The sequence below is a fragment of the Carya illinoinensis genome, chromosome 5 (genome assembly GCF_018687715.1).
Source record: "Carya illinoinensis cultivar Pawnee chromosome 5, C.illinoinensisPawnee_v1, whole genome shotgun sequence".
Taxonomy (NCBI): Eukaryota; Viridiplantae; Streptophyta; class Magnoliopsida; order Fagales; family Juglandaceae; genus Carya; species Carya illinoinensis.
In genome coordinates, this window is record NC_056756.1 from 39,276,582 (window position 1) to 39,291,753 (window position 15,172).

Consider the following 15,172-nt stretch of genomic DNA (forward strand, 5'->3'; position numbering starts at 1 on the left):
TAACTAATGTATGAAGTGTGTTTATAAAATATTAAAATATATATATTATTAAAATATATAATATTTTATTATTATTTAGACTTTAAGATAACTAGTTCAATGTGAACTAATTTATCTAAAAGTCTATATTAGAGCTAAAAGTTAACATTCTAGCTAAATTATATACTTGGCAATTGCCTAGTGCTCTTAGTAGTTTGATGTTTCAGATTTTTGTCTATATATATATACATATATATATATATATATATATATATATATATATTTCTCAATAATCACTTGGGCCACAGTATGATCCTAGGCATTTGACTTGAACCAATTATCCAACAAAAATTAATTGTTTTGAAAATGAGGCCACTTAAGCTTGTCGATAATCCTACTAATTTTAAAGCCAGCAATCTAACAACAAAACAAATATCCAGTCTCTTTGAAAAGGTGAAGACTTTCAAGAAATTGGCACATTGAATGAGAAATACTCAGAATCCTACGACCCATTTTTGCTAAGTTAAAAAAACACTATAAAGCAGGCTTCTTTAAAGATGGGGGGATCAGGGGAGGGGACCTGAACTGAGCAATATACACCGTCGAAGTCACACAGGACGGTAACAATTAAGATCCACGGGATACCACATAGATATAGATTGTATCCAAAGTAAAACAAAGAAAGTAATCGATGCATCAGTTTCAATGGCACCCAGGCAGTAAGAGATTTGCCTCATTCGAAGGTATAGATAAGATAAACCTTGTGTCATCATGCGTAATGACCAAGAGGACTGTCTTCAAACCGAACAATACCTTATTTTACATATTGTCTATAGCTTAATTACAACCCAACGTTATTTACATGCAACATAAAAGTACCTTAAACAAAAGTACACGTCTTAGTCAATCTTCCATGGTTGCTAATCTTCCATGATCACTTTACGTGGTGATGCATTTTTGCCCGCCATAAATATAGTCGCGGAATTACTCCATGAAGTCTTGACAAGTTCTTGAAAGGAGGTAAAACCAGGAAATCTCAGATCGAATACACAGATCACACACTATACGGAATTTGTGCAAATGTCATGGCGAGAAGAAGAACCCTGTGTAATCAGGTTCCACATGATGATTAGAGCCTGTTTTTCAAGTCCAAATAATCATTTGGTATGGCATCCTTCATATGATTATATACACCTGATTTTTTATCTAACCAGGTTTCGGATAATCATTTGATTTGGTAACATCCCTATGACTATGAGAATCTTATTTTAAGCAGGTTTAGGAATCATTTCATATGGCATCATCCATATGATTATCAGTGGTTCTAATAATCGTTAAGATGATATCATACATGAAACTTAGGAGGTTTCATGGATGTACCCGTGCCAGGGCATCATTAGGTTAAGGTTCGATGGTAGAAATATGGAGAAATTCAAATTGTTAAGACACAATAGGTTTTTGGAGGTTGCTTGGGTCCTGGACTGTTTTGGTTGGTGTATTTCATCGAGCCTGAGACTTCAACATGAGAGAAAGGATTTGGGCGTTTGTGCTAGAGTTATTGGACGGCTGGGAAAAGTTTGGGTAATTGAAAAGGGTTTTAGACAGTAACGAGTCTGGAATCTTCTCTGTTTTAAGTATTATGCATTGGATGGGATTCAAAAAGAAAGAGGCGAGGTAACTAGAAATCAGTTGGAGGGAAATGTATGTCCAGGAAAAAACCCATTTTAACAACTTCCAAGGAGGTTTCACGTGGAATTATGGTTCCATGGTAAAAGCTTGAATTGGGAGTGGCTTCATAAAATAGTGTGATATGGTGTTTAGATATTGGAGTAGGTAATGGAAGTGTATTAGAAACTGAGGAAAACATGTTGATGTTTGGGATACTAGTTGGGCAATAATTGTCTTGATTAAGTATGAAGATTATGAGGTTTTAGGATTGAGCCTGTAGTTAAGACTCATCTTCTGAAGAATGTCATTAATTCTTCGAAATACAATCAGATCCTTCAATCTGATTTGAAGACCCTCCAATCCATACCATGTGGGATCCCAGATTTCGCAGCCCTGATGAAGCCTCTTTTTGGCTGATCTCTCCAGAATCTTCAATTGTTGACTCAAACTGTCAGGAACAATGTTAGGTTAGGATTCAAAAGACCAATAAATCTGAAAATATAAGAAATGTAAAACTCATTCGTTTTAACTGTAAGATTTTAGCAAGTCACACCATTCAAGCTGCAATTGACACAACTCAACACAGTTTCTGGGTTCAACATGCAAATATCGATAAAATAAAAAATAAAAAATAAAAAAATAAAATAAAAAATGTACTTGAGAGCTTCCACTCACCGGTGCATTGGCCAAATTGAGAATGTTCTCTTGACTGCCAAACATATTTGGAATGTTCCCATTGAGATAATCAAGGTTTAAATCCTGAAACTCATGGCCATATGTGGCAAGATCATACACACCATCTGGTGGCTCGGAAGAAAGCTCAAACAGGCTCAACCCATCTGGGCCATCCCATGATCCATTGTCCTTAATGGACTCCAAAGTGAGATTCTCTTGACTGCCAAACATATTTGGAATGTTCCCATTGAGATAATCGAGGTTTAAATCCTGATACAGGAACATAAACGATCAGAACCAGAATTTAACTCACTAGCTATTGATTTGCAGGAACATTCAAGCTGCAATTGACACAACTCAACACAGTTTCTGGGTTCAACATGCAAATATTGATAAAATAAAATAAAAATAAAAAAAATGTACTTGAGAGCTTCCACTTACCGGTGCATTGACCAAATTGGGAATGTTCTCTTGACTGCCAAACATATTTGGAATGTTCCCATTGAGATAATCAAGGTTTAAATCCTGAAACTCATGGCCATATGTGGCAAGATCATACACACCATCTGGTGGCTCGAAAGAAAGCTCAAACAGGCTCAACCCATCTGGGCCATCGCATGATCCATTGTCCTTAATGGACTCCAAAGTGAGATTCTCTTGACTGCCAAACATATTTGGAATGTTCCCATTGAGATAATCAAGGTTTAAATCCTGATACAGGAACATAAACGATCAGAACCGGCATTTAACTCACTAGCTGTTGATTTGCAGGAACTCAATGCCTTACCTCACTGGCTGTTGCTTTAGGCACTTCCTTTCTTGCAGCGCAAGCATTATAACTTTTATGGTTACAAACACTGAGCGGTATAGTGTTCAATGTCTTTCCGTCAAAACATTCTTGAGGAGATACCAAATCTAGATCTAGCACAGACTGTAATCCTTCTAAATAAGATTTAGCCGTGGTATCTGATGAAACAGTAGGGTTATTGTGTGGTGAAGTTGAAGGCTTCAAAGCATCACCATCTATTACTTGCTGCAGCTCAATGATCATTTTTTCTATTTCCAGATCAGTCTGATGAAAGAAATATGAATATATAAGATAAGGACTTAAAACCGGCTGCACTTCTGAACATTCAGAAAAAAAATTAAAAACTTTCAACCTGAAAATCAGTTATTTTTCTCACATTGATTGTGGTAAGTTCTCCCAATTGATTCTCTGCTGCGTGAGCACTAACATGTTTCTCATCGCACTTGACAGCTGTTGTAGTACCGGATATTGTTTCATCACAATTTTCAGTTGTTTTAGTAGCTTCCACATCTGATGCAGGGAATACTGAGGCCAGAAGTGGCTCAGACTCTGATTCTTCATGAAACGATTTGGATACCGCGGGTGATGAAACAGCAGGTCCAGCATCATTAATGTTTGGATCTGTAATACCCTTTTCATGTTTATAGGATAATCGGCAGAGCACAAAGACATTCTGCATAAAGTTCATCAACAAAGTGAATCAGTCTGATCAAACCTACGAATTGGGTTACTACAGAACTGCATGGTAAAAAAATGTATAGATGTGTATCAGAAAGGTTAGAGCCATGGCAACAATGAAATGGAGGAATTTGTCCTCGTTTATTTTGACAAGAACAATGCAGCCGCTCTAATAAAGCAAGAGACTTCCCTCTTTAAAAGTAAGGACAGCTAAAATTACCAATTGAAACAATCCTCAACTCGCTGACTATGTTGACCCTTAAGTAAAAATTTAACAGATTTAACAGATACTATACCCCTTGCTAATTGAATAATTCATCGTTTTAGGAGGACCTCCACGGAAGTTTCGCAGAAATATGGTCTAAAATCCACAAAAAACGAAACTTACAGGAATTTCCACTAAGAAATTGAAATTAAGTAGAAGTGTGAAGCTAATAATATCACAAACCAATCATTTAAACCAACCTGACCGGGATGGGTGCCATCAAAGTCCTTCAGGGTCATATGGTATTCATGAATCACCCAATTTGTTTTCTCGCCTTTACCACGACCTCTATAGAATACCAGAAACTTTTTCTTTCCAATCACTCCCAAGTCAGACATGATTATCTTGTCATTTCCAGTCACTTTCCAAAACCCAGCATTAGTTGCCCGGTTCGATCGATTCCCACTTCGATGCTTCAGATCCAATGGCGAGAAGAACCACCACTTATTATACTTGGTCTTGCCACATGAATCTAACCAGACTGAGCATAAATTCGAGGGCCAAAAATGTTAGTAAACCACACAAGCTCAGTATGCAGGACTCTCAAACATAAAGTTAAGGTGCAGTAAAAGAAGGTAGAAAATTAAAACAACCTAAAAAAGGAAGAAAAAATTATAAATAATATGATTAAGAAACAAATAACGATGAATTTACAAGTTCAAGGTCCAAACGAGAAAATCAAATGGTCATACTGAGGAAGAGCCAAATATTTTATCGGTGTCACATTTCTCATACCGATTTAATTTCCCGAGAGCAAGTTTAAATAAACAGTTATCCCAAAAGGTTAAGCCTGCAGATATGATCAACTTAACCAGTTAATAATTTTTCCAACAGAGTTTAATAAACAAAAAAGAAAAAGAAAAATCGATTACATAAAAAATCCAAACAACAATTCGTAATGAGGAAGACTACATTTCCCTAGTGCCAAAGAATCACAAACTTTTGCAAGAAAAAAAAAAAAAAAAAGGCACGACTCTGGGTCTCTGATTATAAGAATGGGGAGAATGTATCTTACTTTTCAAATCCCAGGGCTCCCATTTGCAACTCTGAGCTTCGGGAATGAAGTCGACTAACTCATCATCCCCAGTGATCTTTGCCCTCAAGAAGTAGTCGATGACCTTGTCTTCCGGCGGATCAAATATCATCCATGGTAGCATTTTCAGAAACAACACATCCATATCACTCGGGAACAAACAGAATTATAAGTGGAAGTAACTAAGAAAGTCTAAGCGCGGGCGAGAGTGAGAGATGAAGCAGTTGGTCCTTGCTTAAATGGAGGGGAAATTAGTCAAAAGCAAGTCCAACTAGCTTCTCAACGAAGATTGCAGCTTAGTCCTCTGAGTTTCAATTTATTATCAAAATGGTTTTCTAAATTCGGCTTTCCCAGAAGTTTGAGTGGTTTTTTATCATTTGGATAAGATTATTAAAAAAAAAAACAATTATTTTGGAACATAATAAATAAATTGGGAAGTGTGCTTGGTTCTTTTTCATTTCCATTTTGCTTTTTAGTTCTAAAATTTAGAATATAATAAATAAATAAGTGTTTATTGTCATATTTTTAAAAAAATAAATATTGTATAATTGATTTGACATGATATTTCTCTTTTGCTAAAATAAGAAAATTTGGGAGAAATGTTGACTTGTTAATTTATACCATTTCTCTTCTAATAATTATCCATTTTGTGTGTTTTTAAGCATTTGAAAACAAATATTCAATTCTCTAAAAATAAAAACACAATTATTAACAATTTTTATTCTTTCCATTTTAATATAAAGAAAATATTTTTTTTAACTTGTCCAAAATCTCTTCTAGTAGTTCATTGGACAACAGAACCAAGCGTGTCGGGTGGGGACGAGGAACAGTCCACTTGGATCCTAAGTTTTACCCCAATTTTAAATGCAATTCTAATTCATTTCCTATAATTCTAGAACTTTCTCCTTACTCCATTTTTCTAAGAATTGCCCTTTTTTTTCTTCAACTCATTACGCATTGCATGTTATTTGTTTTTGGTTCTCTATTCTAGAACTTTCTCCCACCAACATTTATTAACTGTTATTAGATTCAAATGTTTCTTTTTAGTTATAAAATTTTACCTATTTTATTTAAAAAATACTAAAATTCATTATTATAAAATAGATTTTTTTTTTTTTTTAGATTTTAGTTTTGTCTATTTTTGTTAAATGAAGTGAGCAGAGTGTCTGCCCACCCTAAAATTGTATAAATTATTTTTTGATAAAATATATACAAAAACTAAGACATCGTTTGAATTGTAAGATGTTCTCATTTTATTTCTTTTCATTTCATCTCAACATCTAAATATCACAAATATAAACATTTTTTAATTTCAAATATTCAACTTATTTATCTAATTATTAACTACTCATTACAACATTTTTAAAATTTTAAATAAAACATAAAAAATAATTTAATTTTTTCAATTTCTTTTATGGTGGACACGTTTTGTTTAGTCTCTTTGAAAAAATGAATTCATATAAATAAATAAATAAAAATTATTTTTTATTAATTGATTTCGCTTTTTGAATACTGAGTCTTTACTATTATTAGAAAAAAACTTATCAAAAAATAAATTTTGTAGAAAATGTAAATGGGGATAATGGACATGCTTGATTAGATGAAACCCTACAATTTAATTCTTTATAGTCAAAACTGGGATTTTGAGACTGGAATTGTCACTGAGATGGGAGTTGGAACAAAAACTGAAATTAAAAATTGATAACACATATTTCAATATAAATACCATATAACATTTTATTTAAATGACCCAGTATTTAACATTCAAATTCTGTGACACTAGTACTGTTGCTGGGGGAATTCGTGGAAAATGAACAAAAACATTAAAGAATTCACCAAAAAAACAAAAGAACCAAAACATAGAGAACCTTCCTACAAGCGAAATAATACGAAGACAAGAATCTTTTTCACTGCCGTGCATACAAAGACAACGAGTGGGAAAATTGTTGTCAAGTTTAAGATGGCTTTTGGAGGGTAAATTCAAATAAAAGTTAAATAAAATATTATTTTTTAATATTATTATTATTTTAAAATTTGAAAAAGATAAATTATTTTTTATATTTTATGTAAAAATTAAAAAAAAAATTATAATAATAAAATAATATGAGATAAAATATTTTTACTATGAAACCGACTTAAAACTCCATCTACAAGTTTAGACTCATGTTTCTTAACTTGGTGAGTAAAAAGGTAACCAAAAGACAATTTGATACTATCCAACAAATGGAACGAATGGCTAAAGGTTGGAAATCATAACAAATTGAAATACACGTTTAACCATCTTTTATGGTTAAAGTTTAACTACCAATGAATTAACAATATCTATTGGTATACAATGTCATACAATTATATCGTATACACACACAATAAATATTTATAAGCCAAATCAAAGTAAAATAAAAATATAAATGAGATTATAGTATGAGTATATTAAAAAGCATACATAATTATTTCTTTTATCTAGCACATTTGCAATATCTTTACATCTTCCAATATTTTTAATATTCCCTATTGTCTATGATCTACACTCTAAATGATAAAATAACCTAAATCAAGAAAATAAAAATCAGAAAATGAAAACAAAATGAGTGTATTAAGAGTTTTTTTACACACTTAGGGCTCTTTAACATTGATATAGGATGTCATTATAGCATGAAATAAGGAAGAATTTTGCTACGTACAAGCAAAGTTGCATACTAATCTGCGTACCAATACTAATTCATTCATATTTAAAATTTAAATTAGCACTGTTTTTAATAAAATTTACTTTTTGACCAATCACATTAGATTGATGTACATATTAGTACATAATTGTGCTTGCAACTAAATTTTTTCAATAAAAAATGAGAGAATGAGAGAGAAATAATGAATAAAATTTTTTAGATAGAGTAACAATTCATTCTCCTTGTAGCACGTTATTGGAGTGAATTATACTTTATATTTCCATTAACATAATTGGATGGACTTCTTTTTTTGAGCACTTCTTCAGATAATTTATATTTATTATGAGTTTTGCTACATACAAGTACAGTTGCGCACTAATCTGTGTATCAATACTGATTTATTCATACTTAAAATTTAAATTAACATTGTTTTTAATAAAATCTACTTTTTGACCAATCACATCATATGTTAATTCTGTTGGGTACAAATTGAATTTTAATTTCTATCTCTAGGATTTAAAATTAAAAATAGATGATCGTTTATATGCGAGAATTACAATTTCCTTTAATAAATGGACTTCTGTCTCAAATGTAATACAAAGAAAAAACAAAAAAAAAAAAAATGTTGCCGGAAGTCTGCATAAACAGATCCATTAAAAGTGTTGTCTCGTGACTCTAAAGCTTGGGCTTTTATTGTTAATGGGCTCTCAGCAGCAGCATCAGCACCAGACCACCATCGAGAAGAGCCTGCTTTTGCTAAAGCCTTGGCGGCCATTGGGCTCCAATTCTGGGCTTTATAATAGATGCATCAAGGTAATTACCAATTAAGCAGGCTACCTAAATACATATCAAGCCCATTTTAAATTAAAAAAAGATTTATTTATAAGATTATTTATTAACATACATCTAACACGTCGTTGATATGAAATCCGTTTCATAGTCAACATAAAAAAATATATATTTATTTAAATATTTTAAAAATATAGGGTTACTTCTTTTTTATTTAAATCAAAAAATGATAATACCTGTCGAAAAATAAAGTTAAAGAATTGGCTAAGAGCATGAAATAAAAAAATAAAAAATGAATCACTTCATTATTTACATCGAACATGTGATGTCTAAGTGATATTTATTTACGGAATATATTGAAAAAATTAATATTTTATAAAAACAATAATATATACAGATAGTTGATTGACCTGGGCAGCAAAGTCAATAGACAGAACAAAGCCATGCACAAGTGTGTGTGGGACCCTTCCACCATCAGCAGATTCGGCAGGAAACTTAAGCCTGAAGCAAACTAAACTTTGACCGTTAGGCCACGTAGGAGCACTTTTAGTTTTGGAACACAATATTTGTAAGATTTTTTTTTTTTTTTTTAAAGAGTGATATTTGTAAATATAGAATGTATAAAAATTATATTTTTATTTTAATTAATTTTTTAATAATATATTTACTTTTTAAAAAAGAAAAAAATTTGCGGTGCTCGAACATATTTATATTTAATATTATTAATATTTTTTAAATGTAATTCATTTTCAAAATAATTATTAATTAAATTTAAAAATTTGGATGACAAAAACATATGACAATCGTGATCGTTAGTACAAATATAGAAGACTACAGATAGTCTTGTCAAGAATTACGACTAATGAATCTTTTGAGATTTTCAATTTTCATTACTATCACTCCCTCTCCCCAATTTTAGCTTAAAATAAAATATTATTCCTTCTTTTTTAATCATGCATTAAAAAATTTTACTCATCATTCTTAAACCAAGCATCATAAATAAATTTTTATTTATTTTTTCTATTTTTTTCCCAAATATATAATATATAAATAATGAGCATAAGAATTTAATTAGTTTAATAGGAATAAATTTAAAAATATATATATATAATATATAAATAATGAGCATAAGAATTTAATTAGTTTAATAGGAATAAATTTAAAAATATATATATATAATATATAAATAATGAGCATAAGAATTTAATTAGTTTAATAGGAATAAATTTAAAAAAAAATGTGGTGTGCGGATAACATCATAGGTTTATTTCATATCTTTATTTTATAAAAATTGACAAAAACACAACTATTACGCAAAATCATCTTATAATAATAAAGTAGAAATGTTTGATCCGCAATATTGTATTAATATATAACATTGCCACGTGTAATATATAACAATGACATATGGACTGAACACTCCCTTGGGGCATTGACAATTCTACATCTCCGGCGTGAACAATCAATATATAACCATCCCCATAAATGTACTCACACATTTCAAACATCATCTTCATCAAGAAAGCCGAACTGTTCTCTGAGTAGGCACAATGCAGCTCAAAATCATTTCAAATAATACAAAAGTTCCGCAATGGAAGATTCATATATACAAAAAGATGGACTAAGTATGAGAACGTAGCATTTTGAAAAAAAAAAAAAAAAAAAAAAAAACCACTACCGGAGCCAACTATCCTGGTAAGCCTAAAATCATTTTTAAAAAGACTACTGGAGCCAAGTATATTCACAAAAAGGTGTCAAGTAGCATCAAAGTCTAGTACATTTCCATACGCAAGCAAACATTATGAACAACACTACAACCATCGATACTCTGAACATAATTGCAAATGGCCAGATTGCGGGACGAATGGGAGGTCTCAAAGTGTTACCCTGTGATTTTAAGCTTGCCCTTGTACTTGTACTTGGCTCTTGAGAGCTTTTGCTGTCGTCAATGGAATCAGAAAGGATACTTTGCTGTTCACTCAAAGTACTGGTGGTATTAGCATCATCACCAGGATCATCAGCAAGCACGTGCTTCTCTGAAGTTTTTCCCTCCTGCACATTGGCCTTTTAATTAACTTCATAATCTATGCATATAATATCAGACTTTTACAGTAGTTTTCACAAACTTCTCACCTCCGTAGTAGCTGGTTTTAAGCTACAAGACCGCACTTGTAGTTTAGACTGCAAACGAAATCTTCTTGGAGCAGTGCCTTGCACAAAGTTCTCCATAGATGGTTGAATTTGTGGTTGAACGGGTTCCATGTTCATCAGGCTCTGCCCTTCATTAGGCAGATCCAATAGACTGACAGCTTCGATATATGGGGACCCATATGATGTATTAAGAAAGGGATCTAGGAACACAGGGTCAAAGTCATATGGCTCATTTGAACCAGGTTGAAACTGCACCCCACTCTGAATATTTTCCAGATTGGTGAGGTTAGGGTAATCAGTGAAGGAAGATCCTAGCTCATTTTTCACCTGTGTGTGTAATGGGGAGAGCATCGTGCCATCTAGTGGCTCCATTTCTTGTTCATCGAGAATTTTAAAGCATTCCAGCAGCTGCAAACAACAAATAGAAGAAACATGAACAAACAAGATAAATACTTAAATTGCCTGTGCACACCTGCACTCTCATTTGCACAAAACATGGTATTTATCGTATACTACAGAATAGTTTCTCAGTTTCTTTCTCACCTCAGAAACTGGTGATTCTACCACATTCCTCTCTGCACCATAGCTGCTGCTGTTATGATTGACAGGTATGACTGTGTCAGATATTGCTCCATTAGATCTTTTATCAGGACAATAGTCAATACTTGCAGCATGGTTTTCAGCTTGCCCTCCCAGCGATGGAGATGCTGGATCCATTGCTACTTCAGACTCTGTATCTTCAAGAGAACATTTGGCAGTGGTAGAAGATGAAACAACTGGTTCAGCTTCATTGCCATTTGAACCTTCAATACTCTCATCTTGTTTCTTGAACAAGCGACAGAGGACAAAGGCACTCTGCATGAATTTAATCAGCATAGTAAGTAAGGGGAATGTAACAACTGTCTGAGCATTGAGTAAAAGTTCGCATTACTAATGTTTGAATGTTTCAGAATACTTAGAAAACATATATATTAACAATATGTATGAGGTCTTTCTACACAGCCATTTGACGTATGGCAGATGTTTAGGGAAGCACCTTTCATAAAGCTGACTGAAGATAAGCGGTACATATATTTCAATCACAAGAATCATCCAAAAATCAAGAAATAAAAAATAAATGAAAATCAGTCCATGCTTCTTCTTTTCTTTATCAGTAAAAATCAGTCCATGCTTCTTACTAATCAGTTGTTGGCCAAACGCACAAAATCAAGACACCAGCCATGTGTTTCCATGCAAATTCTATTTCTCATTATAAAGGTTTTGTAGCTTATCCAGGAATCAAGTGGTTATGAACTCTAAGGTCTTGTTTGGATACTAAGAATATCTCAGAACACCTGTCAAAAAAGAATATCTCAGAATATCTATGAAATAGTAGTGAAATAGTTTAAGAATATCTGAGAACAGTTGTGTTCCCAAGCAAACCCTAAGATTATAGGAACAATTCAGGCAACAACTTTATATATCACCAATTATACAAGAGCTATGCTATATTCCACATGCTCATCCCCCTTTCATCCCAATGTGTTGATGTGAACAGATAGATCAGCTATTTGTTTCTTAAAATTACAAATTCAAGGGTCAATTGATAATGTCACACCATCACAATAGGATAGTATTGGGATGATAGTGTAGTATACAGTATTTTCTATCATACAAATCAGGAAATCCTTAATCCAATGGTAGGTTCAAGCCTCGTTGATTATAAAAAAAATTCAATATATGCCATGAAAATTAGTAATCAAAAAGCACCGTTTAAAATTACATGTAAAATCACATTAGTAGTCCTTAAACCCCTAAGTAGCCACATGATTTTAGCAACAAAACTATCACAAATCCACGTAAAACTTACATAAAATTCAGTTTAACATTTACTCAAGGTAAAATCTCAACTCAATGTCACCAACCAACAAGCAGCACAAAAGAGAGAAAATCAAAAGCAATGCAGTGAGAAAACCAACCTGACCAGGGTTAGTGCCATCAAGCTCCTTCAGGGTAGTGCGGTACTCATGCATCACCCAATTGGTCCTTGTTCCATGAGGAGCACGCCCTGTGTGGAAAACCAGGGTCTTCTTCATTCCAATCACGCTCCCTCCTGACTTAATTTGCCGATCCTTACCGGTCGCCTTCCAGTACCCAGCAGTCGTTGCCCGGTTTAATCGACGTCCGTTTGGATACTTCAGGTCCTGTGGACAGAAGAAGAACCAATCCTGATCCTTCGTCTCTATCACCGATAGGCCTACACCGAGAAAATAAGCACCAAATGAATGCCAGGAGAGAGAAAATCAAATGGAATAATTTTAAAAATAATTGTGATTTGAGTTCAATGACAAGGTGGAAGTGCCAATACCAGATTCAGCTTACATAACACATTAATATAGTACTACTAAATTTTGAGAATCTCAAGGTACAAAATGATAAAACGAAAATACCAGATCAAGATGCTTATCAAGTGAGATTCAAACAAAAATATCACATAGAAATAAATATCTTCACCAAGTCAAAGGGAAAGGAAACCAAATTCACAATTCAACAAACAAATAGCAAAACTGAACCAAGAAAAACTCGAGATCACAAATTTTAAACAACCCAAAACTGAAAATGTCAAAAAGATTAAACAAAATGGATTTGGGTGCGTGATCATGAAAATAACGAACAAGAACTGTACCAGGCAAATCCCAGGGCTCGCACTTGCAAACATCAATCTCACGAATAACCCAAACATCTTTGTCATTCCCATTGATCTTGTACCTCAAGTAGAAGTTCACTAACTCCTCGTCCGTAGGCCTAAATCTGAACCCCAGTGGCATCGAATCCAACGAGACAGCCATAAGACACACACACGGAGAGACGCAGTAAAAGAAGGAGACAGATAAAGATCAAACAAAACTGAGATCCAGGTCTTTTCGGTTGAACCCGAAAAAGAAAACAAAAGGAAATCGGTATCAGAAGAGATTCTAGAATTTCAATTTGGGGCTCCAGCCATTGGACTTGAGGTTGTGGATTAAGCAAACGTGTAGAGCGAGAGGAAGAGGGAAGGAGTTTGGGGGCGGACGCGTGTATTTATAATACACAACGTATGGATTCCTGGTATATACCGCGCCGGGGCCTTTACCCTCGTATTCTTGTTTAATTACGGCCATTAATTGGGAAAGAAGGAAGCGTCGCGAGGAAGTTTGCGTAGTGACAGAGCTGAATAGCAAATGAGACATTGCCACGGAAGCTGTCAGTGTCTGGTAGGGCAGTACGTGTGAAAACTCATGACGCGTTCACATTGCAAAGGGAAATGCTACACAACCTTCCAACACACCACACTCCATTTTTTTTTAATTTTTTAATATTTTTTTAATATTTTTTTTTGAATTTATTCTTTTTAAAATAATTTAATTCTTTTATTTATTATTTATATATTAAATATTTAATAAATAATAAAATAATAAAAAATAAAAAAGTTGTGGAGTGTGGAGTGTTGGGAGGTTGTGAAGAATTTTTCCATTGCAAATGGAAAAGAAGGAATGGAAAGATATACGAGAGGCATTGACGAAGGTACAACGAACGTCATTCAGTCCCCCCCAACTTTCTTTTATTTTCCTCTACTTTCCTTCTTTTTCCTTTCCTTTACTTCCTCTCTCTCTCTCTCTTTTATTTGCCATTTGGTGCAACTTTTTGTATTTTGAGAAGAACATAACAAACCCCAGCATGATCACAAGCAGGCTGATCAGGTAAAGAGTATAATAAATCCAATTAGTAAGTTATTCCTGGCTTTATGATGTATAAATTAATGGGAATTAGGTGCATTTGAGGTTGAGTTGGTTGTGCCATTGAGTTGGTTTCACCATGCCAAAAATATATAGGTGGCTTTATAGTCCTTTTTAAAGGATACTCAAAACATGATTCAAAAAAAAAAAAAAAAAAAAAAAAAAAGGAAAATTTTTGTTGGGTAATTGAGATTTATGTCTCTTTCTAAAGAAATAATGTTATGTATTTTCAATTTTATCAATTTCAGTTACACCAACTAAGAGGTCCTATTTAAAATGACTTTTTATTTAACCGGTTGATTTATAAAATCGCTGAAAATGCAATACAGGAAATACGTTCAAAGATTCAGTACTACTTAATGGTTCCATGTATGAATATTGTTAGTGTCCTCCTTAATTACAAGTGGGATCCTACTGGGATCCTTTCCAACAAAACATATCATGAGTGCCCTTTTTATAGAAAGAGAACCAAAAAAAGGCAAAAAGATAGGCTAGTCAATTAGATAGAGTGCGTGCAAGTTGAAATTAACACTAATAGATGTTAATGCTTGCAATCATGGGTGGAGAGTACCTTTACTTAATGCATAGCAAGAACGTCCAGCTTTGCTTCCTAGCTAATACTCTACTAAATGGTACTGTTCAATTCATAGAAGCATTAATGGATGTTCATACTTGAGTTGGTTTTGAATCACCTGGCACAATGACGTA

At 33.2% G+C, this 15,172-nt stretch overlaps 2 protein-coding genes across 5 annotated transcripts; both read right to left on the reverse strand.

Annotated features, from left to right (window-relative positions):
- Positions 1-715: 715 nt before the first annotated feature.
- Positions 716-5,339, reverse strand: LOC122309019 (NAC domain-containing protein 30-like). Of its 4 annotated transcripts, XM_043122357.1 has the most exons (8): positions 5,089-5,228; positions 4,809-4,863; positions 4,274-4,554; positions 3,507-3,803; positions 3,110-3,394; positions 2,764-3,033; positions 2,323-2,592; positions 716-2,095 (listed from the first exon to the last, which is right to left on the reverse strand). In XM_043122357.1, exons 3-8 carry the CDS (start codon positions 4,409-4,411, stop codon positions 1,955-1,957), a joined length of 1,401 nt encoding a protein of 466 aa, XP_042978291.1. In that variant the 5' UTR covers positions 4,412-4,554; positions 4,809-4,863; positions 5,089-5,228; the 3' UTR covers positions 716-1,954. The 4 variants fall into 4 exon arrangements, with proteins under 4 accessions (XP_042978291.1, XP_042978289.1, XP_042978290.1 ...); XM_043122355.1 differs by lacking the exon at positions 4,809-4,863 and having other exon boundaries at positions 5,089-5,339; XM_043122356.1 differs by having other exon boundaries at positions 4,274-4,863.
- Positions 5,340-9,867: 4,528 nt separating this feature from the next.
- Positions 9,868-13,801, reverse strand: LOC122309020 (NAC domain-containing protein 62-like). The gene is given in 6 exon segments (XM_043122359.1): positions 9,868-10,354; positions 10,356-10,610; positions 10,692-11,117; positions 11,253-11,564; positions 12,668-12,945; positions 13,375-13,801. Coding segments are annotated over 6 exon segments (1,476 nt in total). The 5' UTR covers positions 13,538-13,801; the 3' UTR covers positions 9,868-10,312.
- Positions 13,802-15,172: the final 1,371 nt, after the last annotated feature.